This window comes from Oxyura jamaicensis, chromosome 1, assembly GCF_011077185.1.
Source record: "Oxyura jamaicensis isolate SHBP4307 breed ruddy duck chromosome 1, BPBGC_Ojam_1.0, whole genome shotgun sequence".
Classification (NCBI taxonomy): domain Eukaryota; kingdom Metazoa; phylum Chordata; class Aves; order Anseriformes; family Anatidae; genus Oxyura; species Oxyura jamaicensis.
This window is the reverse complement of record NC_048893.1, coordinates 136,078,861-136,105,048: the sequence shown is the minus strand read 5'-3', so window position 1 is coordinate 136,105,048 and position 26,188 is coordinate 136,078,861. Positions and strand designations below refer to the sequence as shown.

The window sequence follows — 26,188 nt, the reverse complement described above, 5'->3', positions numbered from 1 at the left end:
TTAGTTGGCAGTACCATCATCATTCCTCCAAGGAACACAGTACATTCTGAAATTAGTATAAACAAGCAAACAACCAATGGCACAGAAGAAAAAAAGAATGAATATAGAGTGTCATGAGCAGAACTTGGAGTCCAGAAACATACTCTTAATTCTAACTTTTCTTTCTTTCTTACCTACACTACAGAGGTAGGATGTGATACCCTCTCCCTGTTTCAGTTCTTATTTCTGTAACACTGGGGTAATAATACCATCCCCCCCCCCCCCCCTTTCTTTTTAAGAGTGCCTTAAATATAAGGTGTCAGTACTAGAAAAAAACAAAAACAAACCAACAACAATCAAACAACAATCATTGCACAATCCAAACCTTTAAAATATCTTTTACTACCTTCGAATCTTCTGAACTTTTTAAAGCATGTGTTAAATTTTCTGGTCTATTTGATTATTTCTCTTATTCCATACACTTTTTGTAACCTTGACTTCTGTAATGGCCTTCAAGAAAACTTCCTTATCAGTGATTTTAAAATGTTCTGTGGATTAAGAAACTTACTTTTTGGAATTAGAAATACAATACTGTAGCTATTGATATGGCTTGGTACACAGATGGAGTTTGATTGGAAGAGTTAAGATCTGTTACATAACAAACAGTAACAATAAACATTAGAGGAAAGCAGCTTAAAAAGACACACACACACACACAAAACAACCAACCAAACAACAAAAAACAAACAAACAAACAGGAATTCACTTCATTATTTTAAGAGAGTGACGAGATGACACAGGGATGACCACCCTCACTTTCCCTTGTGCCAAAGAATGGATTTTTAGTGTTTCAAAGCTCTGATACTTGTGCACATTCTCTCAACTGCAATGTTCCCATAGCACTGGAGGTATTTTAACACAGACACCTGTCACAAAGGAGCACTGAAAAGAATTTGATAAAGGTAACATAAAATATGCTATTAGATCAGATTATGTTTCCTGTGAGTATGAAAAGCAGAAGCTTTGTTTATGTTCTGTTCTCAGCACACAAGGATAACCTCATTCCAGGTATTCAATCAGACATTAATCTGGCTGTGTGCTTAAAGCTGGTATTTTACATAGTATATTCAAACAAACAGTTGTGTATCGTCAGCGCTATTCAATTTGCTTAAATTAGCCATGTGCTCAAGTGCTTTACTAAATCAGGAGCTAAAGTTAGAAGCCCTAACTGCCTCGATGCTGTATTGTGGATGTTACAGAACAATTTGATAAGATTGTCATTGCTAGCTGAACACAGACATCAAATTATAATAACTTGAAAACAGCTATTATGGAGTTTGCCGAGAAGATACACGCAATTTCTTTTATTTTTCTCTTTGGTTTAAGATTACAGCAACTTTTTAATCTCCTTCAGATTGCACCAAAGTACGGCAGTTAGATAGAAAACAAGATCGTGAGCTCACCGTTATCATCATGGGAATACTCTATTCCAGAAACAGTGCATCTTCGGAAAACCATCTTGTTTTCAGTAAGCGTCCCAGTCTTGTCTGAAAAGATAAACTGCACCTGACCTAAGTCTTCTGTGATATTTAAAGCTCGGCACTGCAGCTGAGAGTCTGTTTCTTCATCGTATAAATCTTTATCTTGATGAATAAAGTATACTTGGCAGATTTTAACTATTTCAATGGACACATATAAAGAAATTGGAATCATAACCTAGAATACAGAAAAATAAAGTGAATTAGGAGAAAACAAGCAAGGATACACTGAATTAATAAAATCTAATTTGGCAGTGGACAGACCACAAAGAGACTATGTACTTTATGCATCTACTGTAAATCTATTCACATGTTTGAAAAAAGTTTATTTCCTGAGCTAGATTAGGAGAACCTACAGTGAATTACAGATCTGAAATGCATTGAGAAAAGCAAATAGTTTTGGGGCCAATAAGGTGAGCCTGAAACTAACCAGGAAAACAAAACAAAACAAACAGCACGGTCAGAATCCTGTAAAAGTGATATAATATTTTGTATTTAAAGAACAGAATAATTTTATTCTGCATAAATAATAGACTGTTTACAAATTCACTTTGCAACAGCAAGATAATCAAAATAATTGTAAAGCTTTCCACAGGAACAATCTCTTTGGCCATGGCTTTTGCACTGCAGGTAATCTGAATGAAGAACACATTCGCTAGTTGCTGAACAGAGATGTGAGCAGTGTTTCCAGAGAAGACTTTCATCTATTTCTTAAGAATTGTCAAAGATCCATGAAATACCTAACTTGTATACAACAAGTATACAACTTATGTTCATACCAGGACAGTGTACCCAAAGTGGCACCCTGAACCCCTGATGTGTTGTTCCACAGAGGGTGGATATGAAGCATAAAGCTTGTTTTCTCCCAGGAGGATCCATTGCATCCTCTCTCTTCCTACTTGTTTAAAATAAAATAGTATAAAATAGACCTGAGTCTTTTTGCCACAGGGTAGACCATATCTTTCTTTGGTTTAGATTTCTGGTTATATATTATCACATTCCCTGTGGATAAAATTTAAAGTTACTACACGTAGTTCATTTTAGTACTTGATTAGCTTCTCACATGCCTTAGTTGTAGAAAGGGTACTATACACAATGCACATTCACACCTTTATTACAGAATGAACACAGGTGATGGTATCTACAACTCGGATACCTGAAAAACTATGATCGCTGTCAGAAATAAATACACAGAAGCTAAAACAGGAGACAAGTATTTGCCATCAGGCCCTGGAACATCAAAAACTGGTTTCTTCTTCTCACCATATTGCCATACCCATAGGCCATGACCTGTAGAAGAGTTGAAAGAGAGAAAAATCCATAGTAACTCCAAGAAAAAAAGATACATTACACAGATTTGTTCTTAGAGATGAGCTACACAGGAAATTGATACTTGTTTTCAGCTACTCTGTCTGTCTTGAAAGTGGTCCCAAAAACTTTTTTTTTTTTTTTTTTTTTTCCAGGGGTTTGGGATTTTGGAAAGGTATTTGTTTAGCCTTAAGGATGGCATTTAAGAGTCACTTCATGTAACTTTATCCAAAAAAAGCGATCTGGCTAGTCTAAATTATTAGTTTAAGCTATGAGTAGCAGCAGAGCCAAACGGCAGTGAAGCTGAGGAACTAAGAACAGAAGAAATTTAGAGTCTTGCCAAAAGCCTTTTTTTATCGATCATGCTGGTAACTACATAAAGATAAGGATATTATTATTTTGGGAAAATCACATTCTTGTTAAAGATAGAAAGTTGCCTTTTTAAGTAGAGTGCTAGGATTTACAGACAGTATCTTCTGAAAGACCCCCAAGAGACCTACAGTGGTTTGCCTGATGTTGCAGGGTTAAAACAAAGGAATAATTCCCCCACCATAAGATGCCTTCAAATGATCTTCACAGCATGTCAAAAATCAGCAGAAGAGGACAAAGGCCTACTTTAAAAGTAATCTTTTGAAAGATACATTTTACTAGGTTTTAAACTTTCCTTTACATCTTGATACAATAAAACAGCATTGAACTCTTGAAAAATAAAAACAATAGTTAAGCCAAGTAAGAAAATTGTTTTGTCCTTGTGTTACCAATACGAGCATATCATCAGACTGATGTCTATATTTTTATTCTTGAGAGCAAAAATTGAACTCCCACTCTTAAAATGACCTACATCAAGACTTGTTTTATAAATATCTTGATTCAGATTTCCTACACTGTCTTAACAGGAGGCACAGAAGTTGCCTGACTCTTACAGAACACAGCTTTGCACGCCTGAAGCACCAGGCACCTCTGATTTTGAAGCACTCGAGCGAACTTCCCAGCTGTATGTGGCTGCTACCACCTCCAGCAGTTTGCTTTGGCCCTCTGCTGGTGGTTTCTGTCCTTGGAGCAGATGTGCCAGAGTGGATGATGCCGTATGTGTCACCTACCGTGTGCCACCTACTCCCATTTGCATTCATACAGCCCAGGAGTCACAGCTGTAGTGAAGCCACGGTGGCACAGAGCCTGCTGCCACTGCTCTGGGGACATCGCCTCTGCTCAGTGGCAGAGGGGACAGCTGCAGGCAGGGACTCCCTGCAATTAAGCCCACTGCAGCACTTCTCCCCCATGCTGAGATGCTACACAAGAGTGTCTTGAACTCAATGGAAACAAACACACTGACTGATTCACAGCTGGAAAAAACTCATCTTTAAGCAGTATTTAACAATACCTGGAAAAAGGCACACTGAGACTTATTAAAAAGGCAAAGGATTGTTATTAAACTACACTGTGGTTGTTAGGAAACATTCTGGTGTTTCTGCAGCATGACTCACACACAAACATTAGAGAACACACAAACATGAAGGATATGGAATTCATATGCAATATATTAACAATCATTTTGGGTGCCAAATGTAAAACTCAATTCTTTCTCACAAGTTGAATAGAAAAACAGCCTGCAGAGCATTAACCTGAACCTCAGCATTTCCTTAAACACTCCAGGAAGTCTAGAGGGTTTTCTAATTGGATTTATGCAGATTTAGACTTTTATGTATTTCTTCGGGTTTAAAGCTGCCACCTTAGGGACAGTGCATAAATGTTGTATGCTGTGCCCTTGATTTAATAAATAGTACTGGGGAATAGAACTGTGCTAATTATGTTTATTCTCTGCTCATAAATTACTTTGTTGACTGATTAATGGCATGTTATACTCTACCACCTGTAATTTTGAGGGCACTGCCTATAAAGTGGCTTCTTTTCGACTTGACATTTTTGGAGGTGGTAAAATCCATGCATTCAGATCTCTGGTACTAATAGCATTTATTTGATTGATACTAAGAAACTACTTACATGAGACTGTATCAAAACATCTTGATTTCAAGGAAACACAACCAAAATTAGATAGGCAGCTATACAGATTTCATACTTTGGCATATACACATGATTTTGGTAAAGCTAAGTACATGAATCCCAAGTGAGTCTGATACTTAAGTTTCTATTTTTAAAGAGTACTTACCAATGGCAGAAAACAGACACATGATTAAAAGTATGAGGATACACCAAAGGACATCAGCATTCATCTGTCTTTCAAGCTTACTGCGCTTGTAACGGGGTCCATTATTATTTAATAAAGCTTTGGTCTCATGCCCTGCAAAAGCAATTGCATTAAATGATGTAATAGGGATTTCTGTTAGTGTTTCAAGGAAACTATGAAAAGACAGTATGCACACACAGTCAGACAGAAAAACAACCTTTACCTGCATAGATCACAATTCCTGCAACTTCTTCTGTATTTCTAATAGTGCATCCACGTAACAAAAGATTTTCTTTGAACAGTCCATCTTTTTTTCCATTTTTATGTATGCTGCAGAAAATTTAAAAACAGAACAAAGCAGAACATATCAAAACATTAAGCTTGTTAAATCACACTACTCCGTAATATAAGCCCAGAAAGCATCTTCAAATTTTAAGAAGTTTTGTCAACCTGACTGTGAAAATATTTCCTCCTGTCTTCCTCCTGGGAAGATCCTCTGAATCCCAGACCTGCAGCAGCCCAGCTGGAGCAGCACCAGTTGCTCTGGCTAGGCCGCGGAATATACAAATGGGATATACAAATGTACTGGACATAGGTTCACTAGCCACATCTACAGCACGTGTGCAGCCAGCCTAATGCTTTGAAAACGCATTGAACTTTCTGTGCATGTACAAATAGTGCATGCACAGTTGTGCATATGCAGTCACAGTAAAACAATCCATCTAAGAGCAATTGTGTAGTGCGTTATATTTAAACAGCATTCACATGTTTTTATCAAAAAAAAAAATCCTAAAACAAAATATGGGGAAATTGGGAAATGGCAGTGCTTCAGAAGCAATGACGCTAAGGAAGGTGTGCCAGGAATAATACATGTCAGTTCAGTGATAACGAAAGGAAAACACATCCATGTGTTCATCAGTGAGAACAAGACAGATTCTTTTCAGACGTGTCTCACTGTCTAAGGAAGAAGAAATAGCATGTGCCCTGATGATTCCTGTTGATTTGCACATGTGAAAATCAGAAAGTTACATTTCCACTGTAACTTCTGCTGTGTATGGATGGAGTAACTCAAATTTCAGTTGTCAGAGAACTACAGAAAACAGCCTTATGAGAATTAACTGTCACAAGTCAAATGACAACGATAGTAACAACAATTAAAACATAGCATTACAACGTTTTATTAGGTAAAAAAAGAAAAAGAAAAATCAAATAATCATTTCGGACCTTGTCTGCATGAATAAACTTTAATTTAACAGACTGCAGTATCCTAATGCCTCAGAGCACATTAAAGCAATCTGAAATGTGTCCATGTTCTGCCTTCACTTGCAAAGCATCAAAACCATCACACTTCCAAGTTCTAAAAAAACAGGTGCAATGAGAAATCAGTAAAAGCAGGGAGTGTAATAGAAATCCTGGTAAATTGTAATGTGCTATGCTAAAATGTACACTGTGCTGTTGTAATGTCAAATGATGACTACCTAGATTTCAGCATTTACAATCTTGTGTCCCTTGAAAACTATAAATTGGCTTAAAATTGTGACTTTTACAAAAAAAGTGGAGTTCTTTTTATTTGCTTTCTATTTTCTAAGGCTTCTAAATGAAAATGAAAACCCTAACTTTAGCACATGCTTCTAGGATCTCAGGCCCGAAGATCTGTATTGAATCCCCTGAGATATGCAAGAAAAAAAAAAAAGGTTCACAATGGTTAGTCCTTTTTTGTCTTTCCCAGACTAGTAGGACTGCTTGCAGATTAAGGAACTGGTTATGCTAAGTAGCCTCTAGTCAGTGCTCTGAATGAATGGAACATAGCCATAAATATATATACATACACATATGTATATATATATATAGACACATGCACAGTCCTCTTTATTTCAGTATATTATACCCACTCTCTGCTTCTAAGAGCTCAACAAGTTAAAAGCATGGGTGTTTCAACAGGTATGCTTAGCTTTTCACTGCTAGAGAAATGGAGAAAAAGAGGTGGATCTGAGAGCTGAGGTAGCTGCAGCAGGCCTTTTTTAGTTTTTATTTTTTATTTTTCAGGAGGAGAAAGCTTCCCCTGCTCAGTCCATCATCCCCGTGGGCCTCATGTATGAGAGGAGAGGTTTTGTTCAGCAAACCTCTGTCACTCACTGCCTCTCCTTCTGCCAATGGAGCTTCAAAAACTGGGGGCTGCCCAACAGCAGGTGTCAATTAGTGTAAACACTGATTGCCGCTGGAGAATTACCCACATTTAATTGGGTTTACACTATGGGAAATAGTTTTTTAATGAATCCATACTGTAGAAATTATGCTATTTCCAGGGTTCTGCTGTTCTGCCAGCTTTTTAAGACTGAATTGTACATGAGCCTTCCCTCCTCATAAAGGAATATTAGTTTGAATTTTAGTCTCCAAGCCTTATGATTCCTGGTAAAAAAATGACTTTTCAAAGATAAACCTACTTAGAAAGTAATTACTCTGGCTTATGATCTTATAGCTTTCATCGGTTCTTTTCACTTGGCAGTAATAGAGGACTGCAACAGGCATACTGTTCATGGCAACAATTACTTGCGTACTTTTTCTATACTATTAGATTTTGTTTTCATTTAGCTTATACCACATCTGATCCTGCTCCACAGCAATGGTGCAATATCTGAAGATAACCTGTAGGTGTCAAGACCACCTGGCTGCCCGCTGTCCCTGCCACTTCTCGCTCTTCTCATCGCACACAGGTGGTGCCTCCGCATCCAAAACATGCCTGTACCATGCGGTATGGGAAAGGGACTGGCCAGACACTGCTAGCTGACACCTTGCTACAGCACTGTGAGAGTGCTTGTATAGAAACAAGCCTCCTGGTTTACTAGAGTAACTCCAACACAAGTACAACGGGCTCTCACTTCAGCCTTCTTTCACGCTTTTCCTTGTTTGCCAGTGTTAAGTAGCAAGGCGATGTATCAATGCTAAATTCAAAAGGCAGTATTTTCTTTCACTCTGGTATCTCAAATTTCTTACAAAGCAAACGGCAGAGCTGTCATTGCTTCTCAGCACTTGAGAATCCAAAGAAAATACTTAAGTGTCGCCATCCTTGATCAGAACCTTCCAGATTCAACACCGATGAAAGGTATCCCGGTTTGATTTGGGGAAATTCTGCGTCACTACAGCATGTCAGAGAGACACTGATGCCTAACTTTTTTTCCTTAAAAAAATGCATTGTGATTTTACATTATTTTGTTTTTGTAAACTCAGGACAAGCTTTGAAATAGAAATGCACACATGCGTTCATATTATTACTATTATTATCATTGCTCCTTCCTACACCCATTTTGGAATTTCCCACTCAACTTTTCTGATAGTACACGATTAGATAACGTTCTCTTCTAATGATAAAATTTTTACCTTTCAGAGAAAAGCCGAGAAGCTGGAAGACTACTTCTCTTTCTCCCTTGCACACATACACACAAAAAGCTAGAAGCAAGATTTAAAAGCCAGTTTTGTTATTTTTTTGTAACCTGAAACAGGATTTTTGAATGCCTGCCATGCATACTGTACATACTCTGGCTAGATGCACACAGTCAGAGGGCACGTAAGGTTTTCCTCTATTCTGTTTACCCACAAGACTTCTTATAGAAGAAGTAAGAAAGGAGAAATGTTTCTGAGGGTGCAGAAACTGCAGAACAGTATTACAGCAAGTACTTCAGACAGGCAACCTCCCTGCCTATCTTGCACACAAAGAGAGTTAGAATAACTGTGGGGACAAAATTTTACATGTTTATAAAATGAACACACACAAATATTTCTATTCCCCTAAAGATTTGTCAGCATAGACCTTAGAACCAAAGGTGTTCTTCATATTTTAAACAGAAAAAGACAGACTTCTTCAAAAATGGCAACTTCCTAAGTTCATAGCATCCCTATATAAATATCTTAGTAGCATTTATTTGCAGTTGAGGTATCATCAGCTTGGAGTTATCTGAACCTGTCTTTCAAGCACTGACTACTGGTAAGATTTTGAACAAGAGTTAAGGTCTGATTTTGACACAGTAATGACATGTTTCTATTGAGATGTGCTAATTACTATTCATCTTGCTAACATGTGATGTGAAATATACTCTTGATTTTATGATACTAATGAAGAAAATCTGAAAAGAGGGGGGAAAAAAGGCTCTCTCCCTTGACAAATTGGGAGACTGAGATTTTATTTGTTGATGGATGTCCCCACTCTTCAAATGCCTCATGGCCCCTCAGTTGTAAATCTCTTGCAGCATAGCTGATGAGACCTGGAAAATGAGACCTGATGCTTCCTGCCAGATTCACAACTGATGTCTTGATTTTTTTCTGGGTCAAAATATATCCACACCATTTGTGAAATAGCCTTACAGAACATACTACATACAGCATTATCTGCTACATAATTCAGTTTTGTAACTTTTCATATGGAGTACCTAAATAAATACATAATGAAAGACACATTTATACATATCTTCTACAGCATTCAACTCTGATCTAGTATTAAATCTTACTTCCCATGGCAGGGGAGTTGGATCAGATGATCTTTAAAGGTGCCTTCCAGCCAGAACCATTCTATGATTCTATGATTCTGTGCTCAATATTTTGGGGACTAAGATTCACACACATAAAGTATGCTAGAAAAGTTGCCAAACTTTCCATTTCCATATCTGGAAATGTCATTCCTGCAGTACAGCAGCCTCTATTAATGTAGACAGTTCCACACCCTCACACAGTAACGTCTAATACAAAACTTTTATCTCTAAATGAACTGTAGGGCTTTGTGGTGTTAAATAAAGGAACACATTTTCCCACACTACAACTTGATGTAGTTTCGAAAAAGCTATCCTGATTTACACCAGTTGACAGTACATCCTACACAATCTGTGACATCTGAGAGTAGTAACTGAGCTGGTAAATAGCATCACTATAAAAAACTCCCCAAGCCCCAGAAATTTTCAATCTTTGTGCTATTTATGCAATTCAATACTGCTCATCACTCCTAATCCATACGGATAATAAATTATGGTATTCTAAACAGAATTAGCGTCTGTTTAGCTCTTTTCATTAAAATTTAGACAAAGAAATTAAGTGTCCTGGGCTGTCAAGCTGCATGAGGTTACGGACTGCAGAAAAATAAGTCATGGAAGAGTGCACCTCCTAAGCCACCACTACTGTTGGCATGCCCACACACTACAGTCCTGGCTACATTAGAAGCAAAGTGTTCTGTACATACTTAAACATTTCACATTTGTTTCTGAGTAGGCCTAATTGGCCAGCGATGAGCGCCCAGTTAATGCAGTTCTGTTTGTTTAGAATTAAGTCAAGTGGTCGTACGTGATTCTGCATGGTAATGAACAAGTACGCCCATTGTATGAGATAATTGTTTTATTTTGTCTGAATGAGAGTAAAGGAATACTGCTGTAGCTGGAGAAATATCAGTTTTGCCTTCTGATTTTCCTCAATGACACTTACATTAAAAGAAACATCAAACAGACACATCTTCATAAAAACAGGGTACAACAGATTGAGCTTGTTTGTTGGCTCTCCTGGACTGGTTTTCTATTTCCTCCCATTTCCAGATGGGCTCTTCTGATCCATGGAGTGAGGGAAAGGGAGAAAGAATGTCTGTAACTGCACTGCTTTGTGCATTCATTACTGGAGTTTAAACTGATCAAAGTGAGCAAATACATTCATCCTAAGGAATGGAAACGTGAGACTCCCACCTCCATTATAGGAGAGGATCCTCTATGAGCTTGAATATGCATCCCTAGCATGATGATGGCACAGCTCATATAACACAGCCCAAACAGAAACAGCATGTACTTTATTCCGTATCAGAGGAAGGGAGCATATACTGAAGGATATTATATGAAATACTCACATGTAACCTCGAAACCTACTTAAGTCGTTGTTTGGATTCTCGCATTCAATGACACTGGTGAACTTTAACGGGTCAAACTCTGAGTCCTGGAAAAATAATAATACTAATTACTTAGTGCAAAGACTCGCAAATTATTGTCAGAATCACTTTCTTAAATATATTTCTTAATATATTAAAGTTCATTTTTTCAAAGGCCATCAGTTGAACGACGCTGGCCACTGGCACTGAAAATCAAAGGGTCCTGAGCACCAGATTTCTGTAGGTACCTTGTAAAATCTCCCCTACAAAGATGACTTTTTTGTTCTGCAAGTGAAAGAATATGAGTTTCTAAAGCCATTTGATACAAGAAACCAAACCCAGAAGTCAAATGAATTTGATCTGGACTGGAAAAAAACAATTTTTCCTGGGAAGGCTCAGAATACTCAAAAGTATCACTATACATCACGTTCAGTGAAGCTACTGCAAATCTAGGACAACGTAAGTCAATACATTGTCAGTTCTGAAAAAGCTAACATGAGGTTTTGAAATATTAGCTAGATTTCTCAAATGCTTTATGACAACAAAGATAAATTAATCTACTACAGTAAATTAGAAACATATAGCAGAATACCTTTTTCCTAATTAACACTTAAAAATCTTCTTGGTTCTCTACCACACTAGTCTGAAGCTATTCATTTTGCTGACTACAGATAGGTTTACCTGTAGGCACCACCTTGTTGTGCCTGAGGAAAAACACCCCATCATAGCATAAGTATTTGATTTTGTTAAATACAAATCAAGATTCTTCCTTCTTTGCCAGACTAAACAAACTATGTGGTGAAATGAGAGATGCCCGGTTCTGGTGCTGCTGAGACAGCTGTTTGTCTCCATCAGTGAGAACAACCATTAGAAACTGCTTTGCACACTCTTTGAATGAAAGAGCCAGTTATGAATCATCATATTATTGAACTTTCAACAGTGATCATACTGCAAATGTTACGTTTTTTGTTTGTTTGTTTGTTTGGCTGAGCAGCTGCAGACCCTAACCACTACCTTTTAGATTACTTTATGGGAATAGCTGCCTGAGAATCAGTCACTAAAGGACAGTCTTATTGCCAGCTTTTCAGAAACACACAGGAGTCTCTTTTATTTATTTATTTATTTATTTTTTAATATTGACTCCACTCAGAAGATGTGCAAGAAACTACATTTTAAATAAAAGTGACTAGAGGCTATGTCAGGATTACCATCAGTGGTCCTCCGTAAATGGTAGGGGTGGGGAATTTCTGCCAATTATGGTTGGAAGACAGACTTATAATACATAGGAGACAATTCAAACCACCTACACCTGACACTTTTGGAAACCTTTACTGTGTGTTTGAGAAAGATGTAAGAACTGTGAAGATGGGCTGTCACTTTGAGACAGCTACAGCCCACTGGAGGAAAGAATCACTTTTATATGCAGAATTCAGATTGTAAACAAGGAGAAAAATAAGCAGCAAAAACAAAGGCCAGCTTTGAGCACAGAATAAGACTCCTATGCTGAGAATCAGACTCGCTAAATTACATCAAAGTCAGCAGTCTAACACCTGAGCCTTAGCAAGAAGTCCAGATGATCTTCTCCACACCAAATACTGTCAGTATTTAAGCTCATTAGATATTTCTCCTGGTCAGCTTTAACTCTAGGTGACTGAGGCTTGATGCTGGGAATGCTCAGAAGTACCTAGTCCTGTGGAGGCAGCTAAACCTTGATTAGGCTGCAGAATGGGGCAGCCTCTGTAAAGCTGCACATTCACCCCCCTTGACCCTTATTCCTCTTCCTTATTAACATCATGCCAGCAGCCAGCAGCATCCAGCAGCAGGCTTTAGGTCAGCTTCTTGCAGAGGGTGAAGTTCATGCAGAAGCATGTTGTGCTGGGAATGCCTCCGCTGTCTTTGTGACGCCTGCTCTGCTGCCCCAGAAAACCATCTTATTTTCTTTTATGCTTTGGTATACTCCTTTGCAGAGAAAAAAAAAAAAAAGTACAGGAAAAATAACCTACAAATAGTGCTCGAGGTGTTTCAACAATAAACTCTCTGACTGCCTAAGTATCGTGGTAAAGAAGAGTCACCGCAGTAGATTAAATTGCATTTGTAAATTGGAGGGAAAATATTGGCTGGAAAGAGAAATGTTTTTGTCTTTTGGTTACAATATACACACTGTGAAGAGTGTTACTCAGTTCAGTGCAGATTTTCAGTTAGTGGTCCTAAGAAAAGAAAAGAAAAAAATCTTAGTATCTTTGATGAACACCTCTGAGAGACTCCTGGGGACACCTAACAAAACCAGTGTAACCAAATGGTTTTCTTTGGTTGCTGAACTCAGCAAAGAGAGCATGGTTTCAGTGCCATATGGCTGCATTAATTTGTACAGCAACCAAATTTCCTTGCTGCTGTGAATTCCTGCCAGCATGGCCAACAACTCTACAAAAAAACCACCACCGACAAAAAATAAAAACAACTAAACCAAACCAAACCCAAAAATGTATCAAGATCAGAGATTACCAAACCTACCTGACTTCCACATCACTATGACTGAACATGCTCTTTCTCCTGTTTGTTGGATTCTTTGCATTTCTGATTCAGTTTTGGAACCAAAAGTCTCGTATCATTAAATCTAACCGTCTGTGTACTTGAGTACTGTTACAATTATCTTGAAATATGTGATTATGGTCTTTAACCAGATAATATCTGGGAGGGGAGAAAATCTAATTAGAATAGTATTTTACATAAGGGAACAAAGCTGCTAAATTCTGATTTATTGCAAAAGCTCTTTGGCTTGTTAATAAATCAAATGGCTGCATCTCTTTCCTATGAAATGGAAGTGTAGATACACTGTATATTACAGCTAATGACACTGTTTTGAAATGAAAATGTTTCTGGTAAATGAATGAACAAATACGTTAAATGCTGCCTGTGTGCAACTGCTTTCAGTGGCTATAGGGAAGCACAATGTTATCATAAGATTTCCCAGTGATCAAAGTTCTGTTCCTTTTTATGCTGATACCCACACTTCAGCAACAAATAAAACATGAACTGTGATGATGTTCTACTATATTAAAAGCTATGGGAAGCTGCAGCTAGAAGTAAGTTAATGCAAAAGCATTGCTTTTGAAGTGCATGAATCATGATTTGTGCTGCTTTCTAGGTGAAAGTCCATGAAAAAAATATTAAATTCTCCCCCACTACCTTTATTTTTTCTCTTACAGTGAATTACTGTGTCACTGTTAAGACAAAGAATATAAGATCAATATATGGTCAAAAATAGCCCTTCTGCAGACCTTTGTGCAGCAGTTTTCTCATGTACCAGGTTTTCAAGTGTTTTACTTCCCACTTAGCGAACTGCAAACTGCAACTGGGTATTAAAAGCTGCACCAGCCTTGAGAGGACGCAATGCTCCATGCCTAGCCAGACTGCATTCATATTCTGATTCATATAAACCTGGGAGATACTGGCTGACTGCAAGTAAGTTTCCCAGAGTATTTCACAAAACTAAGGCCAGGGCTAAATTATGTTCATGCCAGTCAGACTGTTCTCTTAAACGAGTTGTTCTCCTTTTTGCTAGAATATAAAATTTAATTGCCATCCCTAATTCTAAGGATGAGTCCCTGTAAACCATGAGTAAGGCAAAATAGCTTGCTTACCCTTAAGGCACAGTTCTTACTAGTAAGCAGGGCTTAATTCAGTGCACAATCTGGTTGTTGTTAAGACATCATAGAAAATTGTGCTCGAAAGGATACATGAAGGTCACTGGAGAATCAAGAAGTCTGAAAGAAGGGCCGGAAATGTTTATACCAATCTCCGTGAGTGCCAACCTTGAAAAAAGCCTATATGAGCACCATGTACATCAAAGCCTAAGCAAAGTCAAGCACATGCAAATACTCTAAAGAAAAAAGAAACAACAACCACAACTCAAAAGTTTTTACTCCTGCATTAATGCTCAAAGGTTGCATGCAATTATATTCCCTCCAGTCCAATCAACCTTGAGTTCTCTTCGAAACTGTGAAAGAGCTACAGTATGAGAGATGGCTGATATTTAGGAGCCAAGAAATGCTGATTTGGCTTCCATGAAGCTGAAAAGGGAGCTGCACCCTCGTTTCCCTTTCTTTTCAGGAAATGGGACCAGTGTAAAACTCTCTACTCATGCTATTCACACCGTCTGAGTACTTGCAAACTAAAAAAAATTAGTAACTTTTTTTTTTTTTTTTTCCAAATGTGAGGTATTGCTCCTGCTTTTTTGACACAGCAAACACAGATGTAAGCATGGGCTCCAATTTTGTTTTCTGCTGATTTTGTTTTGTGAAAAGACTGATGCTCTTCCTCCTGTTGGGTTCGAATTTCACATCACCATCATGGTATGACAGCATTGTCACTCTCCAACAGGTGTCCAAGCTTTAATACTACCTGCGTACTGAGATTATGCATGTTACTTGAAACAGCAAATACAAAAAATGTTTGCCTTTTTGTCTGTTGCCTTTTTGTCTGTTTGCCTTTACTCTAGAGAACGTAGGGAATAGGTGGATGGTTGTTAAATGCTGTCTGAAAAACTGAATGAATACAGGCCTGGACCCAGCAAATGAAGAGATAAGACTGGTGGCATGCTTCATCCAGTGATGCGTGGCCCAGTAAACTGTCGCTGTGACTATCACAATACAACACAATTCTTTTTATGCAGGTAATTCATAATAACTTCAATCATTTATTCCCATATGGTTTGAGAGTTTCAGAAATAAAGAAATTAAGAAGAAATACATTATTTTGTCAGCCACAGATGCACATCCTTGCATATCCCCATATTGTGGTTGCATATATCCTGTATTCAGAAGATTTGGTGACTAATTATCTACTTCACACTAGAAGTAAGAATTCTTCCTTGGCAATATCATTTTAAAAATAGAAAACCTGAAGGTTTCTGCAGAATGAAATGATGGACAAGATACATCACAAGAGTGAAGACCACTTCCTGCTTAACTCTTCTGCTGTATTATGGCATAGCAAAATGAAAAAAAGAAAACAAGAAAAAAATAGAAAAAAATAGAAAAAAAAGAGAGAGAAAAAAAGGGAATTTAATTCAATAAGAAGAAACTGACTTTCCTCAAATACCTGACTTCACATTTTGACTTTGCCAAAGTAGCCTTAGCTCACTACCTTCCTCTGAAAAAGTGCTGACATTTTAGGAACTCATAAGTATTTCTGAAAGGTTGAAACTTGTCAAAAGGACACTCAGTAATACTTATATTAGGTATTTTATGTACTCAGGGGTTCCACAGAATGTATTTCACTTCTTCTCAAGTCTTTTTGCTAGGAAAATGTTTAGTACCCTACCTATACATCTTACTCCTTCCAATTTCTTAAAAATATGGGAAATTCATTCCTACTCTAAATGTAGCAATGTGAAAGCTTGTTTTCCATATGTAATCAAACTTAGTCAGATTGCAAAAATCTGCTAAATATTGATTCCTTCAAAGCTGAATTTCAAATAAAGATAATTTAAATTGCAGATGTAAAGGGTTTTGTCAGTAGGCTTTAACAATGCTCTACTGAAACTTATTAAACCTGATAAGGAGTTCCGTTTAAAACAATAATGTAGGTCTACAATAATAGGGCTGTGTCTCTTGGGGAAACACAAAGGTACAAAGGAGAGGAAAACATAATGGAGCTAAGGGAAAGGTGTTTTCTTTAAAATTTTCCTTAAAACAAACCACTGTCCCTTACGTCTCTGGTGACTGCTGATACACCACCCTATGAAAAGCTTATATTCTACCAAGGCAAAGTGTTGAAGGGAAGACAACGTTACAAGGCCTCTTCTGCAGAGTGGGAAACCAATAGGTAGGCAAATCAAGTAACTCTAGGGATCTGTCACAAAAAAGGCAACTGAATTTAGCTCTCTCCAACATGACTTCAGGGTTCTGAGATCATTCTGAATCTCTACAGTGAAATGCCAACCTTCCCAGCTCTGCTGGCAACCTCACGAAACTGTCAGTTCAAGATGCAAAACATGCTGCTCTGCCAAATGAGTTAGTTCGACAATTACACAGTGTTCAAACAACATATTCCCCTTCGTTAGATGTGTGTTGTATGGGTGATTTAATGGCCTGCTAGTGATATTAATAATGCATAGTTATTAAATGTTTTCCTTTATTCATCTGCCCTACTTTGCTGCTGCAGAAACCGGAGTTTGATGTTCAGTCCTTCCTTCCAGTAGGACAGCATGAGCACACCAGGATGCCCTTGGATGACAGTGACATTTACCCGATTTATCATATTCTGTGTAGTGGCTATGGTGGGGATCTTATCCAGACTTCTCCTTGCAGTACAATTGCTGGATAAGGGTTCTGGGGTTTGTTTTGGCACATATGTCTGGAGGAAACAAAAGGGGAGAAATGGAGTCACGGGCGCAACTCAGAGGAAATATTTAATAGACAAAAATCTGCCTCAGCCAAAAAACAGCCTTCCCGTTTAAAAGCTTTTAAGTGCAATAAGAATGCATCCCCCTAATGCATTGGTCCATCCTATTATATAGCAGTACCCCGCATTTACCCTATAAAATTAATCTGACCTTTTATTAATGTGCAACTGGAATTACATATTGATTTTATGTATCCAAAGCATGCAGACTGTTTATACACTAAAACAGTGAAACGTTTTAATGTCTAAACTGCATTAGTCTCTGGCAGAATTTATTTGTGCCACTAATTCACAAGAAAAGGAAGAAACAGTCTGATCTATGCTATTTAGGAACTAAACAGATCCAGCTGTACATCAGAATTTAATAGCTTTGTTTTCCACACTGACAACTACTACTATAATTGGATTTTTTTCAGTACTGTTTGTTTAAATGGAACAGAGATGTCCAGTATTTAGAAATATCGGAACAGCTGAGCTAGCCAAACAGACGTTAGGGGGCTGATCTTCCTCCCACTGAACGAAGTAAAAGTTTTCCCTTTTGTAGAAAACAGTATGAGGGAACAGCACAATAGTCAACCTACAAGAAGACAAATGTGTTGTTGGTAAGACCTATGAAAACCTCAGTAATTCTACGACAGACAGCTGAAGAAGCTGCTTTTAGGCAGTCATGAGACAACAGTACCAAAAGAAATGTTAATGCTGAAAATACAGACATGCAAATCCCAATGTCCGTTAGGATGATGGCAAGCCTTAGCAGTGCACTGAAAATTACAGTGATGTGAACCAATCAGTTCAGTGAACACAGCAGTGCTGGGGAGAAGTAAGGAAACGGAGTATGTCAAGGCTGAAGGATGGATCCAGACCTGGACAATTAAGAAAGCGGTATCTGGCTGTCTCAAAAGCCAGCCACTGAAGCTAATGAATGGGTTCATAGTTTTGTATGAACCAACCTCAGCATTAGCTCAGCCCTTAAACTCAACCACAGACCAAGCCTCTTAAGGGCTTACAGAACTCTGCACACAACCTGCATTGCTCCTTCGGAGGCTTCTTCTCTCCGTTTCCACAGACTGCGGCACACCCCACTCTCTGGGACTTTCCCCTTTCTGGAGATATTTCTAGCAATCTTTCTGCTGTGTTTCATAAGTGCTGGAAGAAATTTCACTTGATTAGTGGCAGAAACACTACATGGTCATTTTCATTTAGGAACACCACACAGCTCAGGTCAGCTTCCAATTATACCTTGGCCTACTCCTGCTCTCATGCTGGGCGCCTGGCCAGTCCAGCTTCTTGTGGGAAGAAGTTCTGCCAGCAGAAACGGGAGTAGGAAGGACTAAGACCCTTAAACAAGAAGAGGGAAGTGCCAAGCATCTCTCTTACATCATTTCACAACTGAAAAAAAAGATCACGAGTCCCAATAGGAGACTGAACATGGCTGGTAATGAAGGCTTTTCCTTATGAGCAGGAAAACCTAACAGCAGAGGCTGCAGTGTCTGGTTGCTGTCCCATGCACCGAAGCCTGATCTGTCTGTCACCCTGAAGACAGAAAATCATGACAAAAGGAGCTATACACACTATGTTTAAGAAAGATTTGAGGGGAATCTGTAGCATACAGCAACCTCCCAAGTACTAGAGCGATTCCAGTCCTTACCAGTCAGATGAGAGCAAATCAGGGAGGGAATAAAAGCAATCCTAATGAAAACAGACATTTCATCCCAAGTATTACAGAGCAGCATTCATATCGGCACTGCTACAGTTTTGTCAGCCCTTCCCTGAGTGTCTCTAGCATGACGTTATATACCCAAGTAGCATGTCTCCAGGCTGTACACTGGCATACAGTCTGTGCTTGGAATAGTGTCTTGTGACCACAGCCATCATCCCTCGCCTGCTCTCATAACGCTTCCAATGCAAACGTGGCAGTGAGGGCACTTTGGGCAAGAGCTTTGCTGCCTGGTCCGTCTGTTCTCATCTATTATCCATGCCATTGATCAAATTCCTTTTCAATCAATACACTAAAGACTCCAGAAGCAAAGGTCAAACTCAAAGAATTCAAGGTGTGATTTGTTTTTTAGATACCAACTGATTGCACAGGCTTTATGAAAAGAAATTCATGATGGCCTTGACAGCTACAAAATGGGACAGCAGAACTGGGAAACGATCTGAGGGGGACAAACATTTGCCACATGGGTAGGAATTAAGGTTCAGTTCCTCATGTTTCGGCATCTGCAAATTAATTCCACTAACTCCATATCCCTTTTTGTTGCTTAAGAGCTGACACAACCCAGCTCTGTGTAGTTAATAGCAGACAAAGCCATTTTTATCCCTTCCTGTTGCACTTCAACAGTCTGTAAGTCATATCCCTGTGATCTTGGCCATATAGGCCACACTGCTATACAGGTGCATGAGTATACTTAGCCATCTGAGACATCAAGTCAGGCCAAAAATATAAGAAGCAAAGAAGTTTGTTGAAGTTAAGTAGAGGCTGGTAAATGCTCATGACAACTTATATTTGCTTTCTAACCACACTGTATGGTAAACACCAAAATCTCTTCCTCTTAGAAGCCAAAAGGGTAAGTGTTCCCTGCTTCGATATAAACCAGTCTGTTACTGTGTCATTAACAACACTGAATTAGGCTGCTGTCCATAAATCTCCATGCACTACTGTTTTTAATTCAAAACCAAATGGAACTATAAGCACTATAGTTCTTCACAGAGCATAGTATCATCTCAAGTCATGAACCTACAAGACAATCGTAGCTTTCTCACAGGCATATACACATATAAAAAGTGACTGACCATCACAGAATCATAACAGACACTGAAAACATGAGCCTGAGTATAACCAATGAATGGAAATTGTCATGAATTTCTTGACATAACGGTTCTGAGACATACAGCCAGCCACTTCCCATGTAAATAACATTTTAATGTAAATTTCTACAGCTCTCTGTGGCCTTATCAGTACTAAAACTGAAGGTAGACTTGGAGGGTAGCAGGTGGAGAAAAGAGAAGTAGGATTAGGTTTACATCCTAGATGCTGAGATAAGTGCAGGACTTCCTCATTATGTTCCTCTGCCTCTTCTGTCAGAAAAGCAGACCCTTTCCCCACCTCAGTGCTTCCAAAGGAATGTGACACTATACCATCATTGCTGCAGGTATGCATGGCATAATACTGTGAACCCTCCTGCTTTTGATAGCGCAGCTCGGATAGTGAGAGACAAGTGTATTATGATGTGCTTCCAGTTCAAAGATCCTGGTCCTAAAATCAGAAGTTCTCAGCATTATATTACAAAACGCAATTTCTGAGAACGGTTACCAGGTATGTCTCATTCCCAGCTGAGAGGCCAATGTATGGTGAAGGAATAAACAGTTTGAGTTTTTGATTAATAAAACTGAATTAGGCCAGAAGATCAGAAAAGTCATGACAAACGAATACAAAAAAAAAAAAAAGTAAAAAAAGAGATGAGTTTAATGGGAAAACCTCTTCTTAAATTGCTTTACATGTAGATGCTTACTTCTCTCTAGAAAGGAAGCAGCATTTTGTTCTCTACAGACCTGAAATACTCCTTTGTTTTTTAATACTTTTTCAGAGAAACAGCAGAATGAGGAGATGCTGGACTAGCCATACAGCGAATGAAATCTTCTGCCTCTCTAGAGGTCAGTTGCAGCACAAGCACTGGCATAACACATTTCCTTACTCGGCTTCACCACTGTTCCTCCGGTGCAGGAAGTCTTACCCTGGGGATGGGAGGTCCCTTGCAGCTAGGGCATTCAAACTTAGATTCATCACTTCAGCCCCTTTAACCCATATCCGAACACAAAAGAATTATCAGCTAACATCAGTGGTAAAAATTAACAGCTCAACACCCTTCTGAATCGGGATCTTTACCCTATCTTTCACCCCCAATGCTTATATTGAGATATCCAAAATTTTGTCTCACATTTACTCAAATTGCTTGTCTCTCTCATTAATCTTTCTTGACAGTCAAACTTGTGGCCTGGACACCTGCATGATGGAAACCAGAAAGAGATGGCAACCTTGATCGAAACTGGCTGAGCAGGAAGTGAACCATCATCCTTTAGTTTTTTTATTTGCATCCTTTGCCCTCACCTCCCAGTGTGAGACTGCTGACTAAATGCCGTGGCCAGTAGTAGACTGAAGAACTGTACTCAGCAGTCCTCTAGGACTCTTGGAGAGTGCAAGAGTTTGCCAAAGCACTGATTTGGATCCTGCTCTGCAACAGGACATTCTGCATGCAGCTGCTTGTTTTCTTCGTTAGAGAGATGGTAGTCGCTTCCTCTTTAACTAGTGATTTAACTAGTGAACGGTTTCTACATAAGTCATCTCTGAACATGGTGCTATCCAAAAAAAGATACAACAGCATAGATGTAGAGTTTTTCATAGTGATTCAACCTCCATCAAAGAAATGTACTGAACATTCAAGGTGTGACCTCTAACAAAGGTCTTCAAGGGGTTTGAAATGCAAGTGTTTATCACTGCCAAACACAAGTCTTCTTACAAGGTTAGTTTCACTAAAATCCGCAGCTAAAATGTAAGCAATAGCTTTTAATTTAATATACTGGTAGTGCATAGGAAAACAAAACAAAACAAAACAAAACAAACAAACAAAAAAACACATTATTTTCTTTTGTTTGCTTGGTTATTTTTTCAAGAACTCTTTTTTTTCCCTCAGGGAAATCTAATTTTGGCAACGTGTCTGGGATGGAGCACTAATCTTCTGTTTTAACATGTGTATATCTGGAATTTTCAAGTCACTTTTCCTAAACTTGTAAGCCTTTTCAAAACACTGCAAAAAAGCAAGGCACAAGGGATAACCCCCTAAAGATGCTAGAAATACATTCACTGTTTTTGTGGCCCGATTCTACCCTCTGAAAGTACTTACACGCTAAATATGACTGAGTATGCTGATAAGCCCACATTCACTTGATTATAACAGAGTACTATTCCCACTTACTTAAGTGGGACCACACAGTGGACAAGGAATTGGCTGGATGGTTACATTCACAGAGTTGTGGACAATGGCTCGATGTCCTGGTGGAGACCAGTGATGTGAACTGCGTCCTTCAAGGGTCTGTATCAGGACTGGTATTATTTAACATCTTTATCAGTAACAATGCATAGTAGCATGGAGTGCACTCTCAGCAAGTTTGCTGATGGCACCAAGCTGTGTGGTGTGGTCGACACGGTGGAGGGAAGGGATGCCATCCAGAGGGACCTGGACAGGCTTGAGAGGTGGGCCTGTGTGAACCTCAAGAGGTTCAACAAGGCCAAGTGCAAAGTCCCACACCTGGGCCAGGGCAATCCCAAGCAGAGACTGCAGAGCGGAGACTGCAGAGAAGGACTTGGGAGTTCTCATGGACAAACAGCTGAATATGAGCCAGAAATTTGCGCTTGCAGCCCAGAAAGCCAACAGTATCCTGGGCTGCATCAAAAGAACCATGGCCAGAGGTCCAGGGAGATGATTGGCCTTCTCTACTTCGTTCTCGTGACATCCCACCTGGAGCAGTGCATTCAGCTCTACGGCCCCCAGCAAAACACAGACACGGAGCTGTTAGAGTGAGTCCAGAGGAGGGCCACAAGGATGATCAGAGGGCTGGAGCACCTCTCCTGTGAGGACATGCTGAGGGAGTTGGGGTAGTTCACCCTGGAAAAGAGAAGGCTCTGGGCCTTTTAGAGGCCTTCCAGTACCTAAAGTGAGTCTATAGGAAAGCTGGGGAGGGACTCTTTGACAAAGAGTATAGTGATAGGACAAGAGGTAATGGTTTTAAACTAAAAAAGGTAGGTTTAGTTTAGGCATTGAGAAGAAATTCTTTATTCACGGGGTGGTAAGGTGCTGGAACGGGTTGCCCAGCGAAGTTGTGGATGCCCCATCCCTGGAGGTGTTCAAGGCCAGGCTGGATGGGGCTTTGAGCAACCTGGTCTGGTGGGAGGTGTCCCTACTCATGGCAGGGGATTGAAATTAGATGATCTTTAAGGTCCCTTCCAATCCAAACCATTCTGTGATTCTATGATTCTGTGATGACAGTGTGAGTTTATTACTGGGACAAGTCGTGACAAGGAAGATATGTACTATGCCCATTCTTGTGTTGATTTAGAAGATTCAGTCAGAATCTTTGAGGCAATGAGCTTGTATCAGCAAGTTGAAAACAAGTCTGTCTGGGAAGGCTCATGTTTTAACTTCACCTGTTCTTGCAGACTGGTTTAGCTTAACTAACAAAGACTAACACAATAAACCTTAACTTCTTTTAGTCTAAATCAAAACTCAGAAATTGCTTCCTTCCCTTCCATTTTTTCTTTTCTTTTCTAGGAGAACGTTTGAAAGAAAGAGAGCTTGAATGCAAAAGGAACGTCCACGCTGAAACACCAGGCTGCCCTGCAAGCAGTTTTTGTGCCAGAAGCATGAGTTGCCCTTCCCAAAGTATCTCATAGATGGTGCAGCCTACAGACATCTACACAGCCAGGCTTAGAGTGCAGCCCTTCTAGAAAGCAGTCTCATCTTCTCTTCTGGACCAGTTTCTGCCTAGGGCTTACAGGGAAAGAAAGAGGCATATAAATGACCTAATGCTTGGAACAGGGAGCTGTGGGACTGCTCCTCTAAGTCCAGCTGTATCCAGGATGCTTCCTCCACTGTGCAGCAACAGGTAGGGCTGGATGAAAGCTAGAGCTGTAAATGCAGCCCAGCTTCCAGCCTGGGATAAAAGAGCCAATGTGCTTGCAGTAAGCATAGGCTCTGAGTTTATACATATTCCAGAAGGGTTCACATACTGACTTTCAAGTAAATCAGCCTGATGAGTTATATTGGTGCTAGTCTGCATGCAAATGAACCCTCCAAACAGGCAGACACCATAATCAAATGTGCTTTTTAGACAAAATAAATAAGCAGCCACAAAGTCATTTGCAAGGCCTATCTAAACCTGTTTAATCATGCTAGTACAAGTCTGTTTTGAACAAAGGTCTACTCTTACGAGAAAAAGAGAGAAAACAAATCTATCACCTACTCCCACCAGCTCTCAGGGGGATACATGTGCCTTCTCAAATGGGATGGCAGCTGCTAGATTTAACTTAGCTTTCAGCTGACCTGAAGCTTTCCACATAAACATCCAGGACATGGCCAGTGGTTAATAAACCATAAGCTGCTCCAGGATCCACAGTGAGTCTTTGTGGACTTTGTTGAAAGGCATACTGAGTAAAAACAGTGGAGTATTTTGTTTGTTTCGTACTACAAGGCAGCGAGAAAATGTAAATGTTTTTAATGAGTCTAGATTCATACTATCAAAATATCCTAAATCAGGTTTATGAGACCTGAAAGGGAGTTTTGAGCTTTTGCAGTCAAAGCTGTATCTGCTTATCCACTCCGTGAAGAGCGGCTGACAAAATGTTTCACATGCATGTAAAACATTCCACACGCAATTATGCAGGGTGTGGTGGCAAAGCAACCCAGAGAGTCATACAGAAAACACATTGATTCTTCTTTCATAATGTGTCTCCTATTAGATCCAGCGCACCAGAAATGGCTGCTGTGACTAGACAGCAGCGAGGGTGGGTTAGAAATTAGATGGAAACTGGTGCAATACCAAGAAACACTTGTTTTTTCCAGGAGATGCTTACTGGTCATGGCTAACACCATTAGATCAGCCACAGGGGGATTCAGTGAAGTGCTTTCTCCAGAGTCACGCTGCACACACAGAGCTGATCTGTGTTTGGGTGTGATGACAGTCTACTATCCTTTTGACTTGAAAGGCAGAGCATGCAGAAATCTGTTTCTGACTATTTTAAACATTTCTAACACACCCTGTCACTATAGTATCTGGATAACAAGACTGAAGTATTTAAAATGTTGGAGGAAAAAAATGAAAAATTTCCGATTTCTAACCTACTCACTGCATAATTTCCTTACTTGCAAGACTGACTGCCTTGAGTGTCCAACGACATACACACTCTAACTGCAATTGTCAGATGTACAAGCCACTGAGGAATGAATGTATTGACGGCTTTTCACAGCTTGCCTATTGATAGGATGTAGAATCGTGTACAGAAAGCACAGTTTTGTGTCAGACAGATCACATTCGTTAACAAACACAAAGCTAGCAAGCAATATGTTCCCGGTGTACTATAAATTACTCAGACGAATCAAAGCAGCACTAAAATAAGCGGTATTTCTGGTCACTTGCACTGTAAAGGAAAACAGTTTCTTGGAATTCACAAGCGGAGAGGTCTGATCCAAGCCCACATCTTGGATCCTCTGAGCATATGTTTAGCGCATAATAATGTCTGCAAAACACTGGAGACAAGGATACACAACTGCTTCAGTAATTGCTTATTGCTGCGTCAAGGGTCAGGCCAAAAAGAGATCAGAAAGGTACTTCTTTGAAGAAAGGTTTGGAAGAGGGAAACAGTAAGACCTGTTACACCCACTGTGACTACATACCTTATGCTGTTGATGCTGAAATGAGACACACAGTGACACTTCAGACCATGCTGGCTGAACAGTGGCTACTCTAGAGGACACTTCTGCCCAATGTGACAGCTCTGGGCTTTCTGTCTTTTCAAAGGGGGAACTGGAAAGCGTGCTGTGGCTGCAGGAGGACTGCTCGGAGCACACTGCACTTCAATGATTCCAAACGGGTAATGAAGCTCGCTGGAAAACAGCCTGCAGTAGACCTGTGGGACTGTAAATTGCATGGGTGGGCACAGGGCAGCGACAGAAGTAGGAAGCCATAAAAGTGGCTTAAAACAACTATTCCTGCCTCTGCCCCCATTCCTTTCCCATGCCCAGTAGAGCTGTGGGTATAGAAATAGCTATCCTTTATTGACCTACTTCACAGGCATGTGCTCAGAAGCCATCAGTTAGTTCATATAAGAAA

General features: G+C 39.5%; 1 protein-coding gene across 2 annotated transcripts in view; it reads right to left on the bottom strand.

Moving 5' to 3' along the window:
* The window catches only part of ATP10A (ATPase phospholipid transporting 10A (putative)), a 111,853-nt gene that overhangs the window by 37,050 nt on the left and 48,615 nt on the right, over positions 1–26,188 (bottom strand). Inside the window, exons 3-7 of one of the 2 annotated variants that reach the window (XM_035315358.1) lie at positions 10,883–10,968; positions 5,234–5,340; positions 4,993–5,124; positions 2,674–2,807; positions 1,443–1,695 (exon numbers count right to left, since the gene is read on the bottom strand). In XM_035315358.1, the coding sequence (XP_035171249.1) occupies positions 1,443–1,695; positions 2,674–2,807; positions 4,993–5,124; positions 5,234–5,340; positions 10,883–10,968 (712 nt within the window). The remainder of the gene's footprint in view (positions 1–1,442; positions 1,696–2,673; positions 2,808–4,992; positions 5,125–5,233; positions 5,341–10,882; positions 10,969–26,188) is intronic. The other variant, XM_035315360.1, reaches the window with a different exon arrangement.